Raw genomic sequence first — 22,692 nt, 5'->3', positions numbered from 1 at the left:
TTCATGTGTGTTTCCATGGCAAAGGCAAGTTCTTGCGCTGAATGAGAACAAGGGGTTTTTTTTCCTTGTATTGTGACGATTTTGGTGCTCGGGCACAGCTATCATCTGCTGACATGGAAGGTTAGGAATCCTCAAAGCCTTGACAGAGGGGGCTTTGGAAATTCAGGGAGTGCAGAGGAACGCTGTGAACAGCTGCAGGCATATGCAGGGCCATCTCGAAAGTGGCTGAAGTGATGGGGTCCAGTTAATCTATGTCATGGGTTCCACCATCTTCAAGGTGGGTAGCTCATCTTGTGCAAGGAACACACCCAAGAAACATTATGAAAAGTTATGGGCAGGGAGTACACTCAGCTGAAGCAACAGAAACAGATCTGAAGTGGTATTACTGTTAACCAGCAGCACCGTTTGGAAGAGGTACAGAGCACATGTGAATGCTGGTTGTTCTATATCCTCATTTCCTAATATTTTATACTGTGCTTCCATCGGAGCATGCCTCTGGAGATTGGTCATTCTCTCCAACGTGATTACAGTAAGATAAGGGTTTTTCACATGTGACAGGCCAGGCCTTTCCTCAAATTCCCTTGTTTTCCTGGAACATTTTCTCAGCTTTGTTTATTAGTGACACTTGAACTTCTTATTTGTGTCTACAGTAGGTGTCTTGAGAAGCCCTAATGCTTCCTGAGGTGCTGTGCTTTAACCCAGCAGGCAGCTGAGCACCACCCAGCTGCTCGCTCACTCCCCCCATGTGGGATGGGGGAGAGAAATAGAAAGGTAGAAGTGCAGGAACTCATGGGTTGAGTTAAAGACTCTTCACTAGGTAAAGCAAACGCCATGCCCGCAAGCAAAGCAAACAAGGAATTCATTCCCTACTCCCCATTGGAAGGCAGGCGTTCAGCCACCTCCAGGAAAGCAGAGCTCATCAAGTGAAAAGGCTTCTTGGGAAGATAAACACCGTCACTCTGAACATCCCCCTCCCTTCCTCCTTCCTTACCCCAGCTTTTATTGCTGAGCATGGTACCATATGGTATGGAGGCATCCTTTTGGCCAGCCTGGGCTAGCTGTCATGCTTCTGTCCCCCCCCAGCTCCTGGTGCACCCCCAGCCTCCCTGCTAGTAGGGCAGCATGAGAAGCTGAAACGTCCTTGGCCCTGTGCAAGCACTGCTCTGCAACAACTAAAACCGCAGTGTGTTGTCACCACTGTTTTCAAAAATCCCAAACATAGTATCACACCAGATTTCATAAAGAAAATTAACTCTATCCCATGACATAACAAAGACCCCTCTCAATTGGTGAGCCTAAAGGACCACCTTCCATTGCAGGTGTCTCACCGAAATCTAAGCCACATCAGCTTTGGCACACTTTTAATATCCTTCCAGCAAGTTCAACACAGAACAGACAATATCCCTACAAGCCAAGTAAGCCACATCTTACAATTACAACAACCAAACTCACGTTGATTACAAAACATGTCCTGATGAATCACCTTATACATAGGCACCAGGATTATACCTAACAACTCCAAAATATTATGTTACCTGCCACATTCCTGTGAGATTTTATGTTGAACAGTGAACTGTTATACTGCCCTTAATACATTTCAGAATGGGTACTCCAGGTAAGGGCCAGAAAAGAAAGTTGTCAAATCATTACTCAGGTAGCAATATTTCTGTTGTAGATAATTCATACATATGGAGTAGCCTTTCCCCAATTTTACTCCTCAGCCTCATTTCCTTTCCTCAGCATTTTGTGTAAGTCCTAAAAGGTAGTCAATACCTACTCTGTTTTTCAGTGAAATACAGAAAAACATTACAGCAAAAGCTAGGTATGTTTCTGTGATAGGCAATACTTTATCATTAACGTCATGGACAATGACATTGATCTCTTAGTCATCATGTAAAATCCTTCATCTTACATTCACAGCAAGTATATCTACCACTTGTAAGCCAAACACACAGGACTGTGGGCTATAATGAATCCTTAGTAAGAACTATTTTTTCAGGTAGATTTTTTTTTGGAGTTCAGTATCGTAGAAGACCATTTATTTTCCCTAGAAAGAGCCACCCTAAATTTGCCTATATAGTCAACACGGAATGGCTGTAGTAAGCCCTATAATTGCACATTAGTGTAAAACTTTCAAGAAGATTCAGTATCCTAAGCATTTTCATCCAAGTTGAGTTTTCACATATGATGAACGTACAGGCACTTGCATTTGGTGCTGAAGTTCACTGGCAAAAGTGCATGAAAAAAATAAAAATCAAAGCGTTTAGTTTTGTCTCTTTGGTTTTTTGCTTTACATCACTTCTTAACCAGTAGTGCCTTAGAACTCATAGCCATCAGGAAGTCCATCTTCCTAACACGAGTTTTAAGCAATGAGAATAATAAAGCTCACTTTTACCTAGTGATGTGCCTGATGACATTGCTCCATTAAAATACATTACTTTGGCCAAGCCTTAATTGGACCCCTTAATTGGACCCTGTTCTTTTCCTGTATTCTTTCACATTATTTGTGGGTATTTGAAATAATATCCTTGATTAAATTTAATTCAGCTATGCTTCTGAAAAAGGAGCCTTTTTCTTTTAATTTATAGTCATAACCTAATTTTAGAAGTCCTGAAATAGGATCCTTTAGTAGGCAATGGACCTCCATAGGTCACCTCATTCCAGTTCAAGGTACATGTCCAAGACAGATGGGATAAATAGCCCTTCTGACACATACATCTCTTTCAACTGACTATGTGCAGCTAAATCAGTTTTTAGGTGAGGCAAGACTAAACTTGCCACAAGCTTTGACCAAGCTACGCCACACACATCACTGACACAAGGTATTTCTAGGTTACCTGTCTGAGCATAGTTGCTGATTATGTCCTTGTATGTTTTGTACATAAGTCTTTTCTAAACATTTTTGGAACGTTCATACAATAACAGCCTTCTGTTGAAATAATAAAGTAAAAAATTAAAAAATACAGCTTCGGTTAATAAAGTTTCATTTGAGTACATGACAGTGCAGACCTTTGTTGTGTATGTGCTCATCTTCAGGAAACGGAGCAGCCTATTGATGGCAAGAGGATGATGAAGGTCTAGCTGTGAAGGTAAGGCTTTTCTTAAGAAATTACTCATTTTAGTCAAAACCTTTTATAATTTTGTTCGTACATACAGCCAGAGGCAGCTATAACACTTCCAAAATAGTTAGGCTATGAATTCACCCTTCAGTTGAGCTGGTTTTTATGCATCTAAAAAGGAAAAAGAGGAACATATGTAGAGAAGTGGTTGTTTCACTAGTTACAAGAGAGACCAGATGAGTCGGACATCTCCCATGTTCTGGTGCACCTGTACCATTAAGAAATGATTACTTTTCTCCCTGAGCTTTTAACGAATCAAGTAAATCTTAGTCAAATGGGTAGGCACCCTAACATAACTTGAAAATATCTGTATGAGTGAGGGATATTTCTGGAAGGAAACAGGCCTTTCTTTCAGAGTGTTTTTAATTTAAGAAGCTGAGTGTCTCTCAAAAGCTGTGCAAAAGCAGAACTTCAATTTCAGTGAAAGCATGTTTAATTTTGAAATCTATAAAGATGTAAGAATAAGAGAAAATGGTAGCTGTTTTAAATATGAATTGTATTAATGAGAAGAGGGCAAGAATCTTGTCTTGTAAGTGGCTCTGACTCATACCTTCCAATTATAGCATGCATACATCACACTTCTGTAAAGAAGAATATCAAGCATCCTCTGGATGGAAGAAATTCAGATACTTGGTGAACCAGCAGCTGATTAACAGGCACCAGACCTCATCTTGTGAAAAACAGTGTGCCTGGGTGCTCTCTCATTTACACTGCTGCAAAACACAGTAACTTTCTTGCTGCCAGTGAAGTTAACTTTGTCATTGAAAGCTGTATGAGGGCAGAATCAGTCCAAAAACGTCTCTGAATTCTAGTCTCAGACTACATTCAGCTTTCAGAAGACGTATGATTTTAGTGTAAACATGCCCACAACTTCATACCCCTTAAAACAGAACTAAATATCAATTCCCAAAGACATATACCGAAAAAATATTTAGTTCCCCAAATCATAAAACTACGAAGTGCATCCACCAGAGAGTCATTTACATTTGTGTTTCAGAGGACTTCTTGAGGATTTAGAGGAAGACGAGAGCATCTATGGAGCAACCTCTGAAATGTCACCTGGGGAAGCAGAAACCTTAAAAAGATGGATAAAGTAAGAGGCTGTTTTTCCCGGAGGACTTCTACAGGTGAGGTGGGAGCAAGGGTAGACTACGCAGCTGAGGAAGCGAGCTGCCATGGGTTTTACCATGAGAAGAATTACCATGAGAAGTTTCAGATTTGTTGTTTAGATAGCTGTGAATCAGATTAGTCAGAATTTTGTTCTACCTCAGTCCTATTTTGTGCTCCTCTGTTTCTTTCAGAACCGATATCTATCTCCTTCTCTTAGATACTAGAGATGAGATTTTGATTTCTTTTGTGTATGTTAACTATAATCTCTATTCCCTTTATTTTATTACACACACATTTTGTAAGAAACTGGATTGGTCAAGCACAGGAGAGAGGAATTTGTAACAAGAGTAGGATTTTGAATACACAGGGTGGCTGGGTGCAGGATGGCAGCACTTGCTCCCAAACCTTTTGGCCGCAGGAACATTAACAGTCCCTAAACACCCTTGTCTAGCCAGATCCAGCTGCTAAATGTCACAATCTCAGTTACTCCTCAATGTGCATAGCTGTAGGTCACTTACCATAGAAGAGTTAATAAAATGATTTTCCCTATAACTGTGTTATTTCTCACTCCCAAATACTGACACCACACACAGTGCAGGTGCACTGCAGCTTGGCAGGCTTCCAGCCTGTTTTGTTTTGCTTTTGCACTGTGGAGGAATTGTTTTGAGTGACTGGCTTGAGAGGAACTGAAGATGGTTTTGCTATTGCAAATGACACCCCAGAACTGCTCCTCTCCAGGCCCTGAGGCACACACATGGACACACAGAAGAAACACTCACCAGTCTCGGGAGAGGTTGTCTTCACAGACAGAAGTTTGACACCTTCTTTATCCGACTGGGCCCTGTTGGAGTCAGAGACATTTAGGCACAGTGAGCATGCAGCTCTGGGAAGCTGGTCAGCTAAACACAGCTCTAAGATCACGATCTGGAAGCTTGAAATGGGCTTTGCCTGGGATCATCTTATTGATGGCAAACACCGCACGCCAATCTCTCTGAAAAGATCTCTCTCTTAAAATAGGTGATAGAATCTATGACTCTGGGTTCAATCTAGTGCTCCACAGAAGTACAGCTGTGGGAAAAGAGAGTCGTCTTCCTCTGCCAGTGCAAGGCTTTTAGCCACGTCACATCGCAAGAAGGACCACCTCAGAGGTCCAGGGAGTCAGGGTCAGCAAGTAAATCGCCAGTGCAAATGCTTTTAGTCATACAAAACATAGAGGCCACATCCAGACCCAATGGCCTCTGGTATATATCTTCTAATGGACCTTTCTCAGTTTCACTCCCCTAACATTGCTTATGCCAATTCCATTTTAACTGAGCCTGTGCAAATGGACAGGTGGAGAGAAGATGGGACAGAGGAATATGAAATGACGGGGAACAGGAGAGAAAGAAAGAGAAATAATCCAGAATAAAGCGAGAGAAAAGGGGAAAAAAAGATGGCACAGCACAAGGTAAGTTTATCCATTTCAAAAGAATCCCTTGCAATTTCTGTCCATGCTGGAACAGCCGCTTATCATGCATACAGGTGTACAGCAACTGCAAGCACATCCCTCTCAACAGCATATTTCTCTTTGGACAGCAACTGCTTATTATGTTTAAGCAGAGGAAGACCAAAGAGAATCGCATGCAGAATTTGCTGCATTCACAAGCGCCCCACAGCAGATCTCACAGCGAGGCAGAGACAGGATTCAACCTACTGTTCAGTGCCGTTCTCTTGTCTCTCTGGAAGAAGAAACAAGAGTTAGGGTCATTGTGGCTGATGGGACTCAGTTAAGCAAAACATTTAGACGCAGCTATTGCTATTGCTGGCAGAAGGCTTAGCTGTGATTTTGCAGTGTTGTGTTAATGTACTTAAAGAACCGCAATCAGCCAGCCTGGATGGTAATTGGCGCCCTCCCGAAAGATCACCATGCCCCCTGTGTCATCAGTGTGGTGACTGTGTGGGGAGAGGAAAACCCCTTGGTGGAGGTGGAGGAGCTGCAGAAATCACGTTTTTCCCTGCAGCTCCCAAATCTGTGGGCACGGAGGAGGTGAGCAGGCAGCAGTTCTCGAGCATGTAACAACCCAGCTAAAAGGCAGAGGGTGAAGGGGGGGCTGCCCACCCTTGGTGGCTTTCACCCCTGGGAACGTGGTCTGTCATCCCAGCCAGCAAGGAACACGTTTCTCCCCAAAATGAATCATCTACCGAACAATTTTTCTTCTTACACCCGAATGCGGGCAGATGGATGGGGCCAGGGGTTGGTGACATGGGAGGCGTGGAGCTAGCTCTAATCCCCATGCACCAGGCACGGGGGGCTGCGCACCAGCCAGGCTGAGCGAGCCCTGTGGGAAGGACCACAGAGAGCTATAGCTGCCTCCTCTCCTTTACAGGAGAATTTGCTAGCACTGCGAGCGCTAGCGGCTGTGCGTGGGGGAGGCTGGCAAGGAAACCTCCTTCACCTCATGTCTTTACTCCTTCCCTCGGAATATTCGGTAATTTCCTCAGTGGGCATCACACCTTCTGCTTTCTGCTTGGCTCTGGTTTTCCGTGCCATTGGCTAAATTGGCAGCAGCACGCTGCCTACCTTGCTCTGCAGCTTCCACACCCCGTTGTGATTTTGTATTTCCAGACCCCAGTGATTTCACTGTTGAGGCTCTGCACAGATCTCCTAACTCATGCCAGCTCACAGTCTGGATTCAGACATGCTTTTTTTTTTCCTTCTTTTTTCCCCCACTTAATAGAAAATTGCACTCTCCTGTGGCCGACTCTGGCAACAATTTGAAAAACTTGGCAAATGGAATTTAATGGGATTATGTCCCTATTACCTTAAATGTTTCATGGACAGCAGTGAAGCCTGTTCTGGTTTTAGCTTATCTGTCAAAAATTACTATTTCTGAAAGTACCGTTTGCTCAGCGATTTTGTACCCATGCATATACTGTAACTAAAAAATTATACTTGTATATCAGGTATTTCCTAAAAGAAAGCATTGATGTTTCTTTGCCTGTACTTGCAGAGATAAAATGAACATAAGGTGATTTTGCTGAACAGTATCTCCAAACTTATTTTCACCCTCTTTTTCTACCTGATTGACTGATTGTGTTAGCACAGCTGTTTGTTAGCTCTTCGCAGCTGCAAAGGGCCGAACAAAAAGCTTTACAGCATTATATATTCTCCAGAAAATCACAGACATTTTTGCTCCCTCTGTTATTCCTAGTGATTTTGAAAATAAAGTGCTACTTTCCCACTTTAGGCAAAATAGTTTGAAATACAAGATTTCCTGTCAGACTACTGCAGCATCTATGGTTACAGTAATCTAAAGAGCCCCCAGAGATCTTAGAGTAATACGAAGCATACTGATTTTTTTTTTCTCCTCCTACTGCTGAGAGAAAGCAAACCAAATACCTGGAGTTTTCTTGTGGCACATTCTGTACAAAGCCACCAGTGAGAAGCCAGAAAGGGTGATGACTATCAACGCGATGACGATTGGCAAGATAACGCCTGCAAAAGAAGGAAAACATCACTTTGCTGCTCGCCTCTGCCCTGGCATTTTTGCACCTGGGTGAGAGGTACCACCAGCACCTCCTGCCACATCCCCTTCACCAAACGCCACTGATTTCCTCAGCTCACCTCCAGCACCCACTCCACCCCATGGTGCTGGTTTCACCCACGGGAGGATTTGGGTGATCTCCAGGTAGGAGAGTGAGGGTTCACCATCTGCCCTGGTGGGATCAGTCATCCTGATCTATACCCGCATCGTTCACCCCTGGTGTTGATCACCCCCCAAAGGCTTTTGTGAAACTGCCCTGCTGCAGGAACAATTTTTTGATGCACGCAAAGGTTTTTGGTGTTTTTTTTTTTTGGAAAGCGAGACTGCTCTGAAATTCAGCGACTAAGGCTATTATTTCTCTTTTAGCATCGTGTGCCCAGAAAGACACCAAGGAGTTACATAATTCAGTAACATTCCCCACAGCACTTACAACCAGGGAGAGAAAATGCAAGATCTCCTTTTTAAATGAGGACATTTCTTCCCTTTTATTATTTCCCACCATCTGCCATTTCCTGACAGGTGTTTCCCAGCCAAGAAGCAAAAAGGAAAGAATTATGTCATGAAGAGAAGCTTTCCTGGGGAAATATCAAAGCCCAGTTTCTCCCCATTTGTCTTTTTTTTTTCCCCTGGCAGCGATTGGCCACATTTGTATTTAGCCTGGTGGCCTCCGCCCCATGCTGGGGAAGCTGCAAAGCCTTAGCATCGTCCTTCCTGCTGGCCCCCTGTTTTGAAGTGGCATCTACACTAGCTCTTGATGCAAATAATATTTAATATTCATACAGAAGAGTGTCTGAGGAACCAGAGGGAGAACCTGGAGACAAGTTCAGAGTAGAAAAACAAACATATTTTGCTGAGCCAGTGCTTTTTGTAGGAAATAGCGGATCTGCAGTAACGCTCTTGCCTCAGAGGTACATAATTGTAAAATAAAAAATTAAGTGACATGCACCATGTAAATACCGACTGCTTGAAGACTTTGCAGAGGACTCCCAGTCCTTCTCTCTCCACCTACCCTCCCGTGACAAAATGGGCAATACATTCATATAGTATAGTCATAACAATATATTTGTGTAATAAGTATTCATACTGGTATGTGAATGACATTTCCATGTGTTTCCTTTTGTCTCCTCTCACAGGGGATGACTCTGTTCACTTTTTTTTTTCCATTTTATCACTTTTACTTCAGTCCTTGCGAATAATTGCACCACTCTCCAGTGAGAGAAGTGTCAACTTGCCAAGTTCTTTCTCTTTGGGATGAGGTTAATAACATGCAGTTAAATTGGGCTTGTAAGAGGGTGCATAGCCTGGTATGGACAGAAATAACATCGCCAGTTTTACTTCTCTGCTACTCCAATCGCTCATCTAAAACCATACTGATCTACTGAAAATTCAGAGGATGGACAACGGGGTAGCAATACTCACTGGAGTAATGGATAGTATCCTCTGGCATTTTGGTGTTTCCAGAATTTCTTTCGGTGACGACAAAATCTAGAGCTGCAAAAGAAATATTGTTTTCAGGTCAACATACAAGTGCCAGCACTTCCCCAAACAACTCCCCTTCTCAGCCTCTGCAAAATGACCTTCCCTAAGCAACTTTGGAGTCCCCAGTTCTGGAGCCATGGTACGCTTCGTGGATATAGGTGTCCTCAGTTAACACCTGAAAAATTTGGCACAAGGGGTGGAAAAGCTTACCTGCTGTGGCCTAAGAGAAACACGTGCTTTGCACTTGCTGTCGTACAGCCATTTTTCTGGGATCATCTGCTTTTTTGCTTACAGGTTATGAGCTACATTTTCACTTTTAGGAAGTAAAGACAGAAGGCCTGCTGAGTGGGGGTACCAGCAGAGGTATAGCTCCGTGTACAAGCTGCAATAGCACAGGAATAGGCAGGGAGGGAGGCTCCGACCCACCGCTCCAGTACATGTTTACACCCCTTGCACCCACAGGGATGTGCGGTTCCTCTTCCAGAGGACAGAAGGGGGCTCAGCTTGATGGGTGGAAGCTATGAAATTCACTGAGTCAGTCAACTCCCCAGGGCCATTTTGAGGGCTACAATACAATTTCGATCTGCTAAACCTCAGAATGACAGGTCCGTGTATTTTACAGAAGTTTTCACGTGGGCAACACTTGTAACTCTCATCTGCTGAATTAGTGACCAGCAATATTTGTTGGTTCCAAGCCTATAGGGCTCCCTCTTCCTTGCTGTACTGATTTTAAACTCAGATCCTGTCCTGAAAAATATTTTGGTGATTGTTTTTTCTCCATTATTCTCCTATTGCCCATATTCCCATTCTCACAACATCCTGCTCAACTCTGCTATGTAAGAGTATGTTGTCTCCTGATGCAAAAGAAGCAAAGAAGAGAAAAGCCAGGGGCCAGCTTCTCCCCCAGATATGCCAGCTTACTGGTTTTCCAGATAATGAGAAGCCACAGGGTCCTACTTAAAACACTGTGTGGTTGTGCAAAGGGAAAGATTTTGAGAGCTGTGTTCTCAATTTGTTCTGCTTTTGCAGAGCTGTGTGAATTTTAGACAATCTGTTTAGCTTCTGTTTCCTTTCCTTTTTTTTTTTTTGTTTAGCCAAAGACTGGCCTCACAGCCAAAGACTGGCCTCACTTACTACTTACTGGATGGGGCCTGCTCAATGCAACCACAGCATTGGATGCATCCAAGCATCGAAACCATCATTGCTTCTGACCCTTTTCCCTGAAAAATCACCATGTCTCTGTAAAGTTCTCTCTTCCATGGTGTCTGTCTGCTGAGGGGCAACAATGTGAGGATGGAAACTGTGAGCCATCATAAAGTGAATGAAATAATTCTCATGAATTCATGATTCCATGTGATTGCTTTGTATTTTTCAGAGAAATACTACTGCCCTTTTCCCTACCTTACCTGATCGAATACAGGATACAAAGGGAAGGCAGGCAATTATCACAGCAATGACTTATCCTGCATACTGGCCAAAAATGTCAACAGAAACAAATTACTCGGAAAAATGTGAATCTCTACACTTGTGCAGTGTCTCCCCAGGAGAAAAATTGAGGATTCAAATGCACTGGTTATCTTCCTAGCTGTCTATTAAATGACCAAGATGAGAATAATGCAGGAAAGACAAATCCACAGGTTAGTGTTTTAACTACGTGAAACCTTCAATGAGAAACACGAGCTGAAAAGAAGCACTGCTGAATGAGTGAAATGGACTAAGGAATTAAAAACATTAACTCAGTTACCCACTCAAGTTTTCTCACAAGCCAGCCCATCCTGTCTGCTTTCTTTGGATCTGAAAATTGGATCTGGAAGACGTTTTCCAGCTAGGGAATGATCTGGGATCCAGATAACAATCGGAGCAATAGACCTCGCGGTGACATGAGGAACAGGCTGCTGGTGGCAGACACAAGGGCTGCAGCGAGCTGCACAGAAGCCACTGCTTCCTGACAAGCCCAGAGGAAGGGAAATAAGACAATACTGGTTCACTAGCACAGGAAGACCTTGACTTAGCCCAGGACCTGCTGCTTCCAACCACAGGACAAGGCAGGAGAACCACTGACAAGGACTAGCTCCTTGGCAAACACTATTTTTGTATCAGTTGCCCATTGCATCACGCAGTACGCTCCCACCCTCTTTGCTTTACGGCATCTCCTGGTCCCACGGGTATTCAGCTGCATTCACGGCAAAGTTACTTATTGCCATGGCTTGAGCATTGCTTACCTGCTTCTCCGTACCGCACGTCAGGTTCATTCTACCCCCACCAGCCCCTTCGTTCCCCAAATATTTCCTCTCCCCAGGCTGCCCCTCACCACCCCACCCCAGCCCTTCAGCCAGCATGCAAAGAGCAAGCTTGGCCATTGCTCTTACTTGCTGACTCTGTCAGGGTGCTCCCGTGGAGGTCTGCAATAAAACAGAAGAGCAGGGTTGTTAGTAACTGGTTTAGGGCTAGAGGTCCTTGCTTACTGGAGAGGAAAGCAAGGGGGGTCTTGAGACTCCAGAAATGGGCTCAGTAACTGCACAAGAAACTGTTCCCAGATGGGGCAGGGCAGAAAATCCTGAATTAATCAGTACACAGAAAAATAAATAAATAATCTTCCTGCCAAAAACAAGCAAGTGCCCTGGGGCAAATAGCTGGTGTTTAGCTGACAACTAAGTATTGTAATAAAAGAAACTCAAGTGCCTAATTGAGACACGTCTTCAAGTGTCACAAAACCTCTCAAAAATGAATCTTCGCTAATTACCCCAGTGCTCTTGGCTATCAGGCTGCTGAGCAGCAGGGAGAGGCCTTGGTAATGAGGAAGAAAAGGACTTTACAGTGTCTTGTGCGCAGGACTCGCGGTCCCGCTGCTGGCGGCTTCCTCCCTTCACTCCAGAAGATTTTGGTGCAGAATTCCTGCGCTTGTTAGCGTGTCGCTGCTCGCGTACATCTAGACCGTAGCATGCTCGGACACTGAGGAGGCTGTGAACGTTTCACGCTTGGAGGCTAGCCACAGACAAGCATCACTCCCGCAGTGACGTTACATTAAATCTCTTCCGTGATCAGTCTGAAGTCAGAGGAAGGCGGGCACCTAACACATCCCTGTCTTTGAAATCATGCACCCGCATGTAGCGGCAGCAAAACACCTTGTCCGAGACAGGCTGCCTCTCACCAGGGGCCAGTGATGGCACTCCAGCTGCTGGCGCGGGCTCTCACCGGGTTACTGGAGCTACCACGGAGGAAAACCCTTGAGGTGCTATCCTCAGCACTTCCTCCTTATTTTGAGGTGTACTTCACAGCATCTGCCTGGCTTCTTCCAGGATGGATGGCACCAGAAAAAAAAAAGAAACCTTTCCCTGGGTCCATACAGGGCTGGCTTCTCTTGTGGTGTCCATGAGGAGCGGGGCTCATCCGGCCCTGCCCTGAGAGCTCCTCAGGAGGCCGCGACCCACCGCGGCGCTTTCTGTGCTTTGTAGGGGCAGCTCCTGCAAGAGGAGCTGCAGCACAGTTAAATACATTGTCCTACCGCCGTGAGAGCTGTTTTTGGGAACAAGAACAGCTGCTGCTGTTTCCCCTCCTCTCTACAACCAATTAAAAACACGGAACACTTGAGCCGCTGGCGTGCAAACAACCACTTTTGCTAGTGATCTACGTGACAGAGCTTAAACGACGTTTTAATCACAAACGGGCGTGAAAAGCATGTTCGAGCTGAAAAGCCAAGTACTTAAAAGTCAGCAGCAAGAGCTCTTCTTGAACATATTAAATATTAGCAATGCTAAGTACTCTGAGGGTACACAGTTATTTCATACTGGCTTCCCAAAATTCAGAGGAGATGTTTTTCCTAAGCTATTTACCATCTCATCAATCCAGCTGCAAAGCAGCATCACCTCGCTCAGAGAGGATCTCTGTGATGACTCATTAGCTGATGTTTATGGCATGTTTGGGCAACATTAATGACAAGAGCCTAGGAAAAGCTTTCAGGAAGTTAACAACTCTCCTGTCAAAGAAAGGTGAAAAGCACAGAAAGCAGCAGGACACCCACCTGGCATTAAGGGATCATCCAAATGTGACAGGATTTCTTCTTACCTGAATCCTGCCTTTCTTATTGTGAGTGGGATCCCGTGGAACAAATGCCATGTGAGCACACAACGATGGTTGAACAAGCAAACGTAAAGCCATGTGTGTGCACATTTATGGAGATAGGCAGAAGGCCCTGTCAGTTCTTACAGGTAAGTCATGTCTCTATGAAAGGCCAAGCCTTGCCCTCCCAAGTCTGAGAGGAGCTGAGCTTTTCTAAGAAAATACCCAAGATGTTAACGTAACATTTTCCCTTAACTTTGCTTTTGTAAACAAAGTGAACCATCTTGGCTCAAATTAGAGCAAATAAGCAAACAGGAAAAGTAGGTCAAGCCCAAGGCTGATACCCAATTTCAGCCCAAAGACGTAAGGTTCACCAACATCACATGCAGGTGATGTTAGGCTCTGGGAGGAGGAAGGATCAGGCAGCCTCAGGACAGTCAGTACCCACAGGCCACCCAGAGACCTTGTGCTGTCCTGGCCTGACCTCGGCCCTTTCAGTGCAGGGCGGAGAGGGTCCCAGGTAGAAAACGAGGCAGCAGCTCCTTCCCTCAGGGGCCGGAGAAGCCGCCCAGCTCTTGGTTCTTTTTAAAATCTCTACACATCTGCATGCAGTGAAACCAAACCTCTTTTCCAAAGATATCTCACTGGGGTTCTGCTAGAGTGTGAAAAATCAAATAGCCAGTGAAAGAAAACTACACACCCTTCTCTCCCCCCCCGGTCTCCAGTAAGCAAGCCAGGTGCCAACTCACCTCTGCTCAGATTGCTCAGCCCTGCCACCTAAACACTGCTGTGCTCATTGGAGCCGTTCAGCAGCTGCTTTCAGCTTGCATTTCCCAAATAATCATCCAGCACCCTTTCTGGTGGTGGGGCCGTGCACTGCTTCTCTAGGGAACGAGGAGGACAGAAAGGCAGGCAGCCTTTTGCTTGCTAAGGCCTTTATCGTGTTGTTCTGGCTCTCTGCTTGGCCCCTGCCACGTCCCCTGGGGCTGTGAACTGGGGGGCAGATGCTCTGCATAGATAAACCAGGAAGATTTCCAGATCCATCGCGAGGATCGAGGTGTACAGCACTGGCTGTACATACAGAAGGCAAGGATAAAGAGCCTGGCGTACGACCAGGTGAGCTGACAATACCTGCCCGAGTCAAGGCAGCGCTGGTGAGGAGCCTGGCAGATGGAGAGAGGCACTGAGAGCTCACCTCTCCCAAACCTCCGCTACCTGAACAGCCGGGACACCCTGCAGCTTGCTGCTTCTGGTTTTGGAGGGCAGCCACATGGAACTGCGCTCGCTGGCAAAATAGGCGAATAAATTTGGCTGATTACTCAGAGGGGATACCACACGATAAATCACAGCGAAATTAAGAACCTTAAAAAACCCTCCTTGCCCTGACTGTGCTGTAGTTCTACAATTGTGTTAACCGAGGCTTCACTGTATTTTCCGTCTCCCCAATGCTTCAATTTCTGTCTCTCTCTCTGTGAAGAAGCTGAAGGGCAATTTTTACTTAATATCACTATCCAGTGTTCCTATACTTTGTGCACAGAAAGAGTCATACCCTCCCTGTCTTACTCCTAGCAATTTTTCTTAGGAAGATTCCTCCTGTGAATCAAGTGAGTAGGACTTATAATTTGAGGAGTGCAATAAAGGCATCAACAGATGCAGCAGGTTGATTCACCTGTCAGCTTATTACAGTAGGTCATTTGATCTCACCAGCCTGCTGGATGGACTTCAGCTCACGCTGCCTTATGGATTCTTGTTGTTTAGGTCAGAGAATAAAAAGCTACGCTACCTGCACTTTCTCAGAGGTATTTAGACTGATCCGTTAAATCTCCAGTTCTTCATCAATTAAACAGAAGGAGAAAAATTAAATATTAGCCAGCAATCCTTTGCGGAGGTGGAGCAGGAGTAGGAGGCGTATTATACATGACAGCCAAAGTTGAAGACGTGTACGTGTCAGTGGCACGCATGCCGGTTGCTCTCTTTGCTAAAAGCAGCCCCTATTCCCTCCGCTAGCCTGGGTGAGCACCACGCAGCCCCTCCTCTGCAGCTGCTGGCTTCAAGCCTCCTTAACACAGCGCTGCTGCTCTCTGATGTTTCTCCAAGCTCCTTCCCAGGCTCCCCCCCCCACTCCTTTCAGTTGCTCTCCAGCTCTCTGTGGCGCTCCTCCCACACCCTGATCTTTTGATATGGATGACTGGAAATTTCTCTTCAAAATGTTTCTTTTTTTTCTTCCTCTTTTTCTGCAGCAAGAAAGGAGTTTTTCACAAAAATGGCATTTTATTTTATTTTTATCTTTTAAATGGGAAATGGTCTCAAAACTAAACCTATTGTTTTGGGTTGAGATTAGCCATCTGAATTATTTTGGTTTAGCACAGCAAATAGAAACGTTCTGTTCTGGATGAATTTCACATTAATTTGTCTTCCCACACAGAAGCTGTGGCTTGGGTGCCTTCAGCTTTTTAGCTCTGTGATCCCCTGTGGGCTGCAGCATGAGCCACACCACACGTACCAGCCTCTGCTCTGGCGAACAAAAGGTATCCAGACCCTATAGAAGATGAAATTTCAGTGTTGCAAAGGAGAAGTCCAATGGCAGCAAGAGTGTGCATTTCTTCTAGTCTCAGTACAGCCTGAAACGACTGGCTTCAGGCTTGCCATGGCTTAAAAGTAACTAGGGTGCAGCCTGTGGCTTCCCTTGGCCCTGAGCAATCGCACATGGAACAGGGAGTAAGGGTGTCGTAAAGGTGCACCCATAAGGGATGAGCTACCTAACTCAGCAGGGTGAGTAATGGGATTTCTTGCATATTTAAGCTGCAAGAAAGCAGCAAGGAGCTGGTCCTGTGAGGAGGCAGGGAAGGTGCAAGGATGAGACCCTGGTGAGGGAGGAAATGATTTTGAAATGGCAGTTTTATGGGAACTCAAAGCAGTGGCTGTGCCAAGGACCGAGGCTGAATCCCCCAGGACAGATGGGCCCTTTCTTCCTCAGCCAGGCAATTACAGCCCTGGCATCTTGGGTAGTCCCTGAGCTAAAGAAGATTTATTGGCTTTACAGCAAAGTGAGCTGAGTAAGATGATGACTTTCACAAACAGACCCAAGGAAAAATGTAAACCTTTCAGGGCAAGGTTTAAGCATAAAGTGTAATTGTACAAATAATGTAACAGGTAATTCAATACGTAGGATCCACGGCCATATATGTATTATGGCTTCATTTTAACCTGGAGAATTTACCTGCGTGAGAGAACCTTTTTTTAAAAGCATTGCAATTTATTGGTTTATTGCAGTGTACCAATGGTAAGGTTTCCACACTGTGCACGTGTCTGCCAAAAGACACACAATGTGACAGGATAGTCAAGTAACTGCAGCTCACAGCGTATGTATTATGGGGCGTAAGCTTATTAAAATAATGAAAGATTCCTCTCTAAATCAGTGGCCATGGCTTAAAAATGAAAACACACCAACTTCCCTAAAATGCTTATTATTATATCTTTCTGCATGCTTTTAAGCATTTCAGTATGTACTGAGCATATGATATTACTACGCTTTTATATCCAATCCCACCCTCCATAAGAAGAATCCCATTCATTGTGCTGTTTTACCACAAACAAATATTATTGAGCACTCATAGTTATCTCCTGCAAACATAATCCAGGGTGCTGTAAAGAGTCTTATTCCTCTAGAAATGTTAAACATTAATATTAATAGGGAAATGCAAACAAAGTCAGAGTCCCTATTAGGCTTAAATACGTGTAGCTGATAGTATTGAGTGAAAGCTCAGGGAACTTTAAGAAGACCTAAGTAAATGATTCTTCAAAATCTGGGAAAATTAAGCCTGGTAGACACATAATAAATGATCGCTCTCACGACCCAGCATCTACATTCGCCACAGAGTTGCTTAGTGGTTAAATACACCAAAACACACCCAGGAAAACATTATAGCTAGACAGGCATTGGGAAGGATTGATATCTTTTTGACCTTGCGTGTGACCATGTTGTACTTTGAACAATGCCATTTAATTGGTAATATGCCTTAGCTTGCCCTCTAGATTTATTAACAATTGTAAAAATTATAGCTGTTTTCTCCTTTGCTTTGCAGCCAGAGAATTTATCTCGATGACCTCCTCTGGCAGTCAGTGCTACACAATGACCACATACAGCATATATAAAGATTTCTATTATCTTAATTTATATCCTCCTGTAATGACATTGAGTTTTCTAGCTGAATCTTTTGAAGTTCGCCCATCACTCATCATAACTTCATAGTTGGATGACATGAACACATTGTACCCTGCATGAATAAGGAGATGGCCCCCATTCTGGGACAACAAGCAACAAATGAAGGAGAGATTCAAGATCTTTTGCACAAGTTGCACAGGAAAATGGAGTGTATGTTTTCAAGACTTACCTGAGGTTTCAGAAGCAGAAGTGGCTTTTTGTGGAGATGTTGTAGGAGACAAAGTCAATCCCTTAGTAGATGGAGCACCCACACTCTCATTTTGTGTTGCTTGCGTTCCACTCACTTGAGCAGCTGGAAATGAGACACACATTTGGGTAAGATACAGCAAGAGAAGTGCTGCCTTAGATCCCTGGCCATTCTGCAGAAAAATGCACTCTCCATCACAGATCTCAGGTCAGAAAGCACTATGCCTTCTCGTAACCCCTCGTCAAGCAGCAAGCAATCCCTATGGGGTTGTTACTACTGGCATAGCTGGGGCATCTTTAAAGCACATCCTTCACGTCCAACGCAGCCTGTGCCAGAAGACAGATGAGAGCACTGGCCAGGGAGCCCAGACTGACCAGGCAGTCTTGTGCCAATGGCGACATGAGCAGAAGATGGCTTACTGCCACCTCTCTCTTACCTTCATTAAAATAAATAAATAAATAAATTTAAAAGACTTTAGCCGCAACAGTCACATAATGGAATATTCGGGAAAGTTTTAGGTATTGCAATTAAGTGTAGAGTTAATTACTTCATCCTGTGCTGTTAAGGTCTGGGAAATAATATAGCCACGAAAATTAGCATATGAAAAATTGAAGAGCCTTATTGCTGCTCTCGCAGAGTCAATAGAGGATCGAGGCCATCTGCGTCGTGAGACTCGCAGTCCAGGTTGAGCCCAGCTGCAGGGCACCATCTGGCCAAGGAAGTGAAGGTGACAGTCGTGGTGCAGGAGAGTTCAAGCCATTTCAGTACAGCAGGTGATTTCTGTGTCCCTCCCCAGACCCCAGCGTAACAACAGGCAAGACGGTGCCTACCAAATAAACCACGGGGGTGCTCAAGATTAACCCTGCGCTGCCTTTCTGATACCAACCTGAGATGCAATTGGGCTGTAAGCCATTTCCAGTGCCTTGTCATATGGATGGCGCACAGCAGGACCAGAACTACTGCATGACTTGTGTTTTTTTTTTTTTCAAACAAGCACAGCACCACACATACACAGCACGTGAGTCCTGGGGAATGCTTCATCACACGCCTGCTTCAGAAACTCTGATTACCTCTGGTTTGGCATCCCCAGAGAGTCCTTTACTCAGGGAAAATAAAACCAACACCCAAAGCTCCCTTTCCTAGTACCATACACCTTTAACTCATCCCTTCCCTTCCCCTTTTGTTTAGCAAGTGCAATAGCTTGGAGAGGCAGGCTTCAAAAATCAACGTACTGAGGAAGAGTGAGCTGAAGCCACAGGAGTCTGGGGGTTCAATGCAAACATGGAAATTGGGGAGGGAAGGAAACTAATGAATTTCATGCAGAACAAGCTTAAATACCTAAAAGTTTTGCTGGGATTCTAGTGAGAAGAGGCATCATTTCTGTCAGCTCCCTTCAGAAACCTCAGCACTGTGCACCTTCAATACATAAGTCTAATCGGCAGCAGACATCAGTGAAAAACACAACTTGTAAACCATTTTTGACCATGGTGTAAAGCAAAGATCTACCAGCGTGAATCGTTTCCACATTCTCATTGAAGAAGTGATGAAACTCTAGCAAGTTTTATCCACTTCTGGTTCTTATTGTGGTGCCTGCAGACTCAAGTTTTAAATGTGGAGTTTTAATCTGAAACCAATTTAAAACGACAACAACATAAAAAAAACAACCAGAACACAAAGAGCCTCCCTCCTTCTTTGACACATGGGCTTGTAAGAGCCACTGTCCTGTGGCTCCCTTATCGTAAGGGCAAGCCGGTAAAAGCTTGCACGGGAGGGTGAGAAGCAAGCCAGAATAGCAGTGACCCTTCCCGTGCAGGGAGGCTGGTACACAAACACGCTCTGCCAGCCATGCAAAGCTCATCGTGCTTTGAGAGCTGAGGGAGGCAGGCAGCCTCGTGGCCCCGCGGGGCTGCTTTCCCGTGGGGACCAGGCGGGTGCTATCGGCGCTGGCAGCAGCCCAGCCCCGGGTGCTCCTCGCCTGCCTGGGAGCTGCCAGCACAGGCTGTTCCCGGGAGCAGGAGCTGGGAACGCCGCATCAGGGCATTGAGGGGAGGGATGATGGCATTTGTGTCCTGTTTGGCTCATTCAGCTTGGGTGAAATTCCTCACGCGGCTCCTGGAAGCACAGGGACGGATACGTCTGTGCCTAGGGCTCATCGTGGAGCTGGTTGCATTTATTCTGGCAGTCTGCAGAACAGGCTCCTGCTGCAGAAGGGCAAAAGCAGACAAGCCTCATGCCCGAAACACAGTACCAACTGTGTACTATCAGTACTGTGTGTATCATGAGCTGATCTCAATAGCTTCTGTGCCAAAAGCCTACGGGGACAGCAGCATCCATATCCAGCTGCCACACGCATACAGTGCTGCCCCTGCTGTATGTGTATTGTGCCAGAAATCAGGAAAGCCCACAACTCACAGCCACACGAGGTTTGGTTTGCTCTTGAGAGGAGGAGAAAGTGCAGCCCTGGCTGTGGTGCCCATGCTCCAGAGGCAGGGGACGTGTCCCCACCGACAGGTCCCCGCAGCGACCCATTGCGCTCCGGCACAGCTGGCTGCAGCAAGGGAAAGCACTCACATCACCTCGTAGTGTTTGCTGCCAACAGCTGATGACGGAGAAAAGGGTAAAGTAAAAATAAAATAGTAAAGATCATAACATTGCTGTCCAGCAGCGTGGCAGAGCTCCCCAGAGGTGACGCCGCTCTCCTCACGGGTGCTGTGATGAGATAAATGACAGTGCCTTAGTACACACTGGTCAAAGGGATAAGCAACAAGGGGGCTTATTCAAACAAGTTGGAGCTGCTCTGCAGAGCTGCTGCCTGAGCCTCAGCTACTTCCCTGCTTTTGTCCTCCCAGAGCCCTTCCTTTTCTTTAACCAACTGAAATTCGACGCGCATCCTCGCTTGATCTTAGCAGGATTTTCTACTTAACCTATATATAATCCATGAGCATTTCAGCATTTCCCAACAGTACTCTAAATCTTCCTTGCAGCAGGCTGCTGTCTAACAAGCTCTGGCATCATGTGATGCTTCCAACAAGCAGCAGATGTGCAGTGCAGAGAGTGCAGACATCTGCACGTGTGTAAAAGCATCACTCAGCCAGTCAGTGAACCCAGGGTACACCGACCACATTACAACCCTAGTGCAAGGACTTCGTTGGGTGTAAGGCTAAACCTTCCCCTAGAGCTCACATCTTGAACATAAACTCACATGTAAGTCTCTGCCTGAAATCAGCAGCCTGAGAAACCGCTTGCATTAGCGACTGCATTGATGAAAGTGTTGAAAAATTGCAGAGCATGAATACCAAAGGAAACCTTTCCCTCCCTGACAGTCACATCTCTGCAGCCAACTACACTACATGTTTTATAAATACAGAGTGCACCTGCAGCATGCAGCAGTGACCTGAGGACAACCAAGCAACATGTTGTTAGCTTATCCCTCCTCGTGAAGCTTCCCTCTCAATTACCAGCAGTTTGATATGAAAGAGAAAAAGTCTTTCTTCCATTCATTCCTTTTCTGTCTTTTTAATGTTTCATATTTCATTGCACTGTGATGTATCATCCTCCAGGAGAGTGGCACGAGATAAATCAGAAACACAACAGCCAAAAACCCACTCTTACTTTGTAATTTAATAACTTGAGTGCCGACCTTGCCCAAGACACTTGCTCCACGGCCAGGGAAGGAAGAACACAATCCTGTGCTGCCTTTCATTTCATATTCTCTTTGACAGAGCCAGTGTCCCAGGACATGAAGTCCTGCATGCAGGTGTGACTTGATGTAGTGTGACACCGATTAAAATTCTTGGTTTGGGCCTGGACTGCACAAGTGAGGTCACTTTTTTGACTAAATGTGAGCTGTTGGATTTGACCCCTTCTACTAGAAAACTAAGGAGGCAAGTCTAATTGTTGGCTTCCTATATAATATACCGGGTAAGAGGGCACGGAAAGAAAGAGGGGAGATTGTATTTATGTCCTGCAGAGGAAAAAATACTGAAGACTTAAGAAAAAGAATAAAAGACAAACTCCTTTGCATGACTTCACTGTTTATGGAGCACTGGGGTATTTCTCTGAATCTGCAACGGAAGGTGACAGCCACAGAAATTGCAGCAGGAACAGGAAGCCCTGTCAAATCTCTGCTGTGAGGATGCGATTGTTTGCTGAAGCTTTTAGCCAGGATTGAAGTAGATAAAGTGATGGCCTGCATTACAGAACAACAGAGATGCTTGTTTTTCATTAGAAAACAGGTGCAGTAAAAGGAAAATTTGAAATTTCATATAGGCACCATCAACTCCTGCCTCAGTTCTCTGAGGCCAACAAAAAAGGGGGGGAAAGCTGACTGCTAAATAATACAAAAAAAAAACTACACACAATAACAATAACAACAACAACAAGGAGATAGCAGCCAAATTTTACGTTCTACCCATTTTTAATAGCAAAGTCTTGCTAAGATTTCTTTCCAGGGAGAGCAACTTCCCAGTCCTGCTGTGAGGAGTTGCTGTTTTAATCAGTGTCTTTAATTTTCCTGTTTATTTAAGGGGAGTTAGAATCAAGTAGGGCTTGCTTTTAGGTCCATTAACCATTTTTGTTGCAAGCTTTGTAGTTTTTTTAATTATTATTATTTTGGTTAAATGGGGAGTTTTCAAAACAATTCAATCCAAGCAGCTAGAGGCTGAAGGCTAACTGCTGGAAAGAGAAGAGGAGAGGAACAGAGAAGAAGCATTGGTGCTCCAGACACGTGTATTTTCATGGTGGCTTATTCCACCCACAGGAAAACCCTTTCTTTCTTACACTACTCAGGGGAGGGTTGCAATTTGGCCTGCTTTGGGATTTTTTGGGGTTCAGAGCAGTGCGTGGGCCAGAGTGGCACCAGGAGGCAACCCCAGGAAGAGAAGCGAAGGTTTAATCAATTGTCACAGGCTTCAGTCTGCTCTAAACATTAGCTAGGAGAACATCACTGTATCACTGACTGCTGAGTTAAATACTTTCTGTAATTATTTT

At 45.0% G+C, this 22,692-nt stretch overlaps 1 protein-coding gene across 7 annotated transcripts in view; it reads right to left on the bottom strand.

Annotated features, from left to right (window-relative positions):
* Positions 1-22,692, bottom strand: part of EMCN (endomucin) — a 50,720-nt gene that overhangs the window by 8,136 nt on the left and 19,892 nt on the right. For all 7 annotated transcript variants that reach the window (XR_013950279.1, XR_013950280.1, XR_013950281.1 and 4 more), the window contains exons 5-10: positions 17,686-17,808; positions 11,602-11,634; positions 9,173-9,244; positions 7,609-7,704; positions 5,923-5,947; positions 5,009-5,070 (exon numbers count right to left, since the gene is read on the bottom strand). Coding sequence is in view for 2 of the 7 variants with exons in the window: in XM_080589521.1 (XP_080445647.1) it covers positions 5,009-5,070; positions 5,923-5,947; positions 7,609-7,704; positions 9,173-9,244; positions 11,602-11,634; positions 17,686-17,808 (411 nt within the window). In the remaining 5 variants the exon portion in view is untranslated. The remainder of the gene's footprint in view (positions 1-5,008; positions 5,071-5,922; positions 5,948-7,608; positions 7,705-9,172; positions 9,245-11,601; positions 11,635-17,685; positions 17,809-22,692) is intronic.

This window comes from Anser brachyrhynchus (genome assembly GCF_964034855.1).
Source record: "Anser brachyrhynchus genome assembly, chromosome: 4".
Classification (NCBI taxonomy): domain Eukaryota; kingdom Metazoa; phylum Chordata; class Aves; order Anseriformes; family Anatidae; genus Anser; species Anser brachyrhynchus.
The sequence above is the reverse complement of the archived record's forward strand: the minus strand, read 5'-3'. Positions and strand labels throughout refer to the sequence as shown.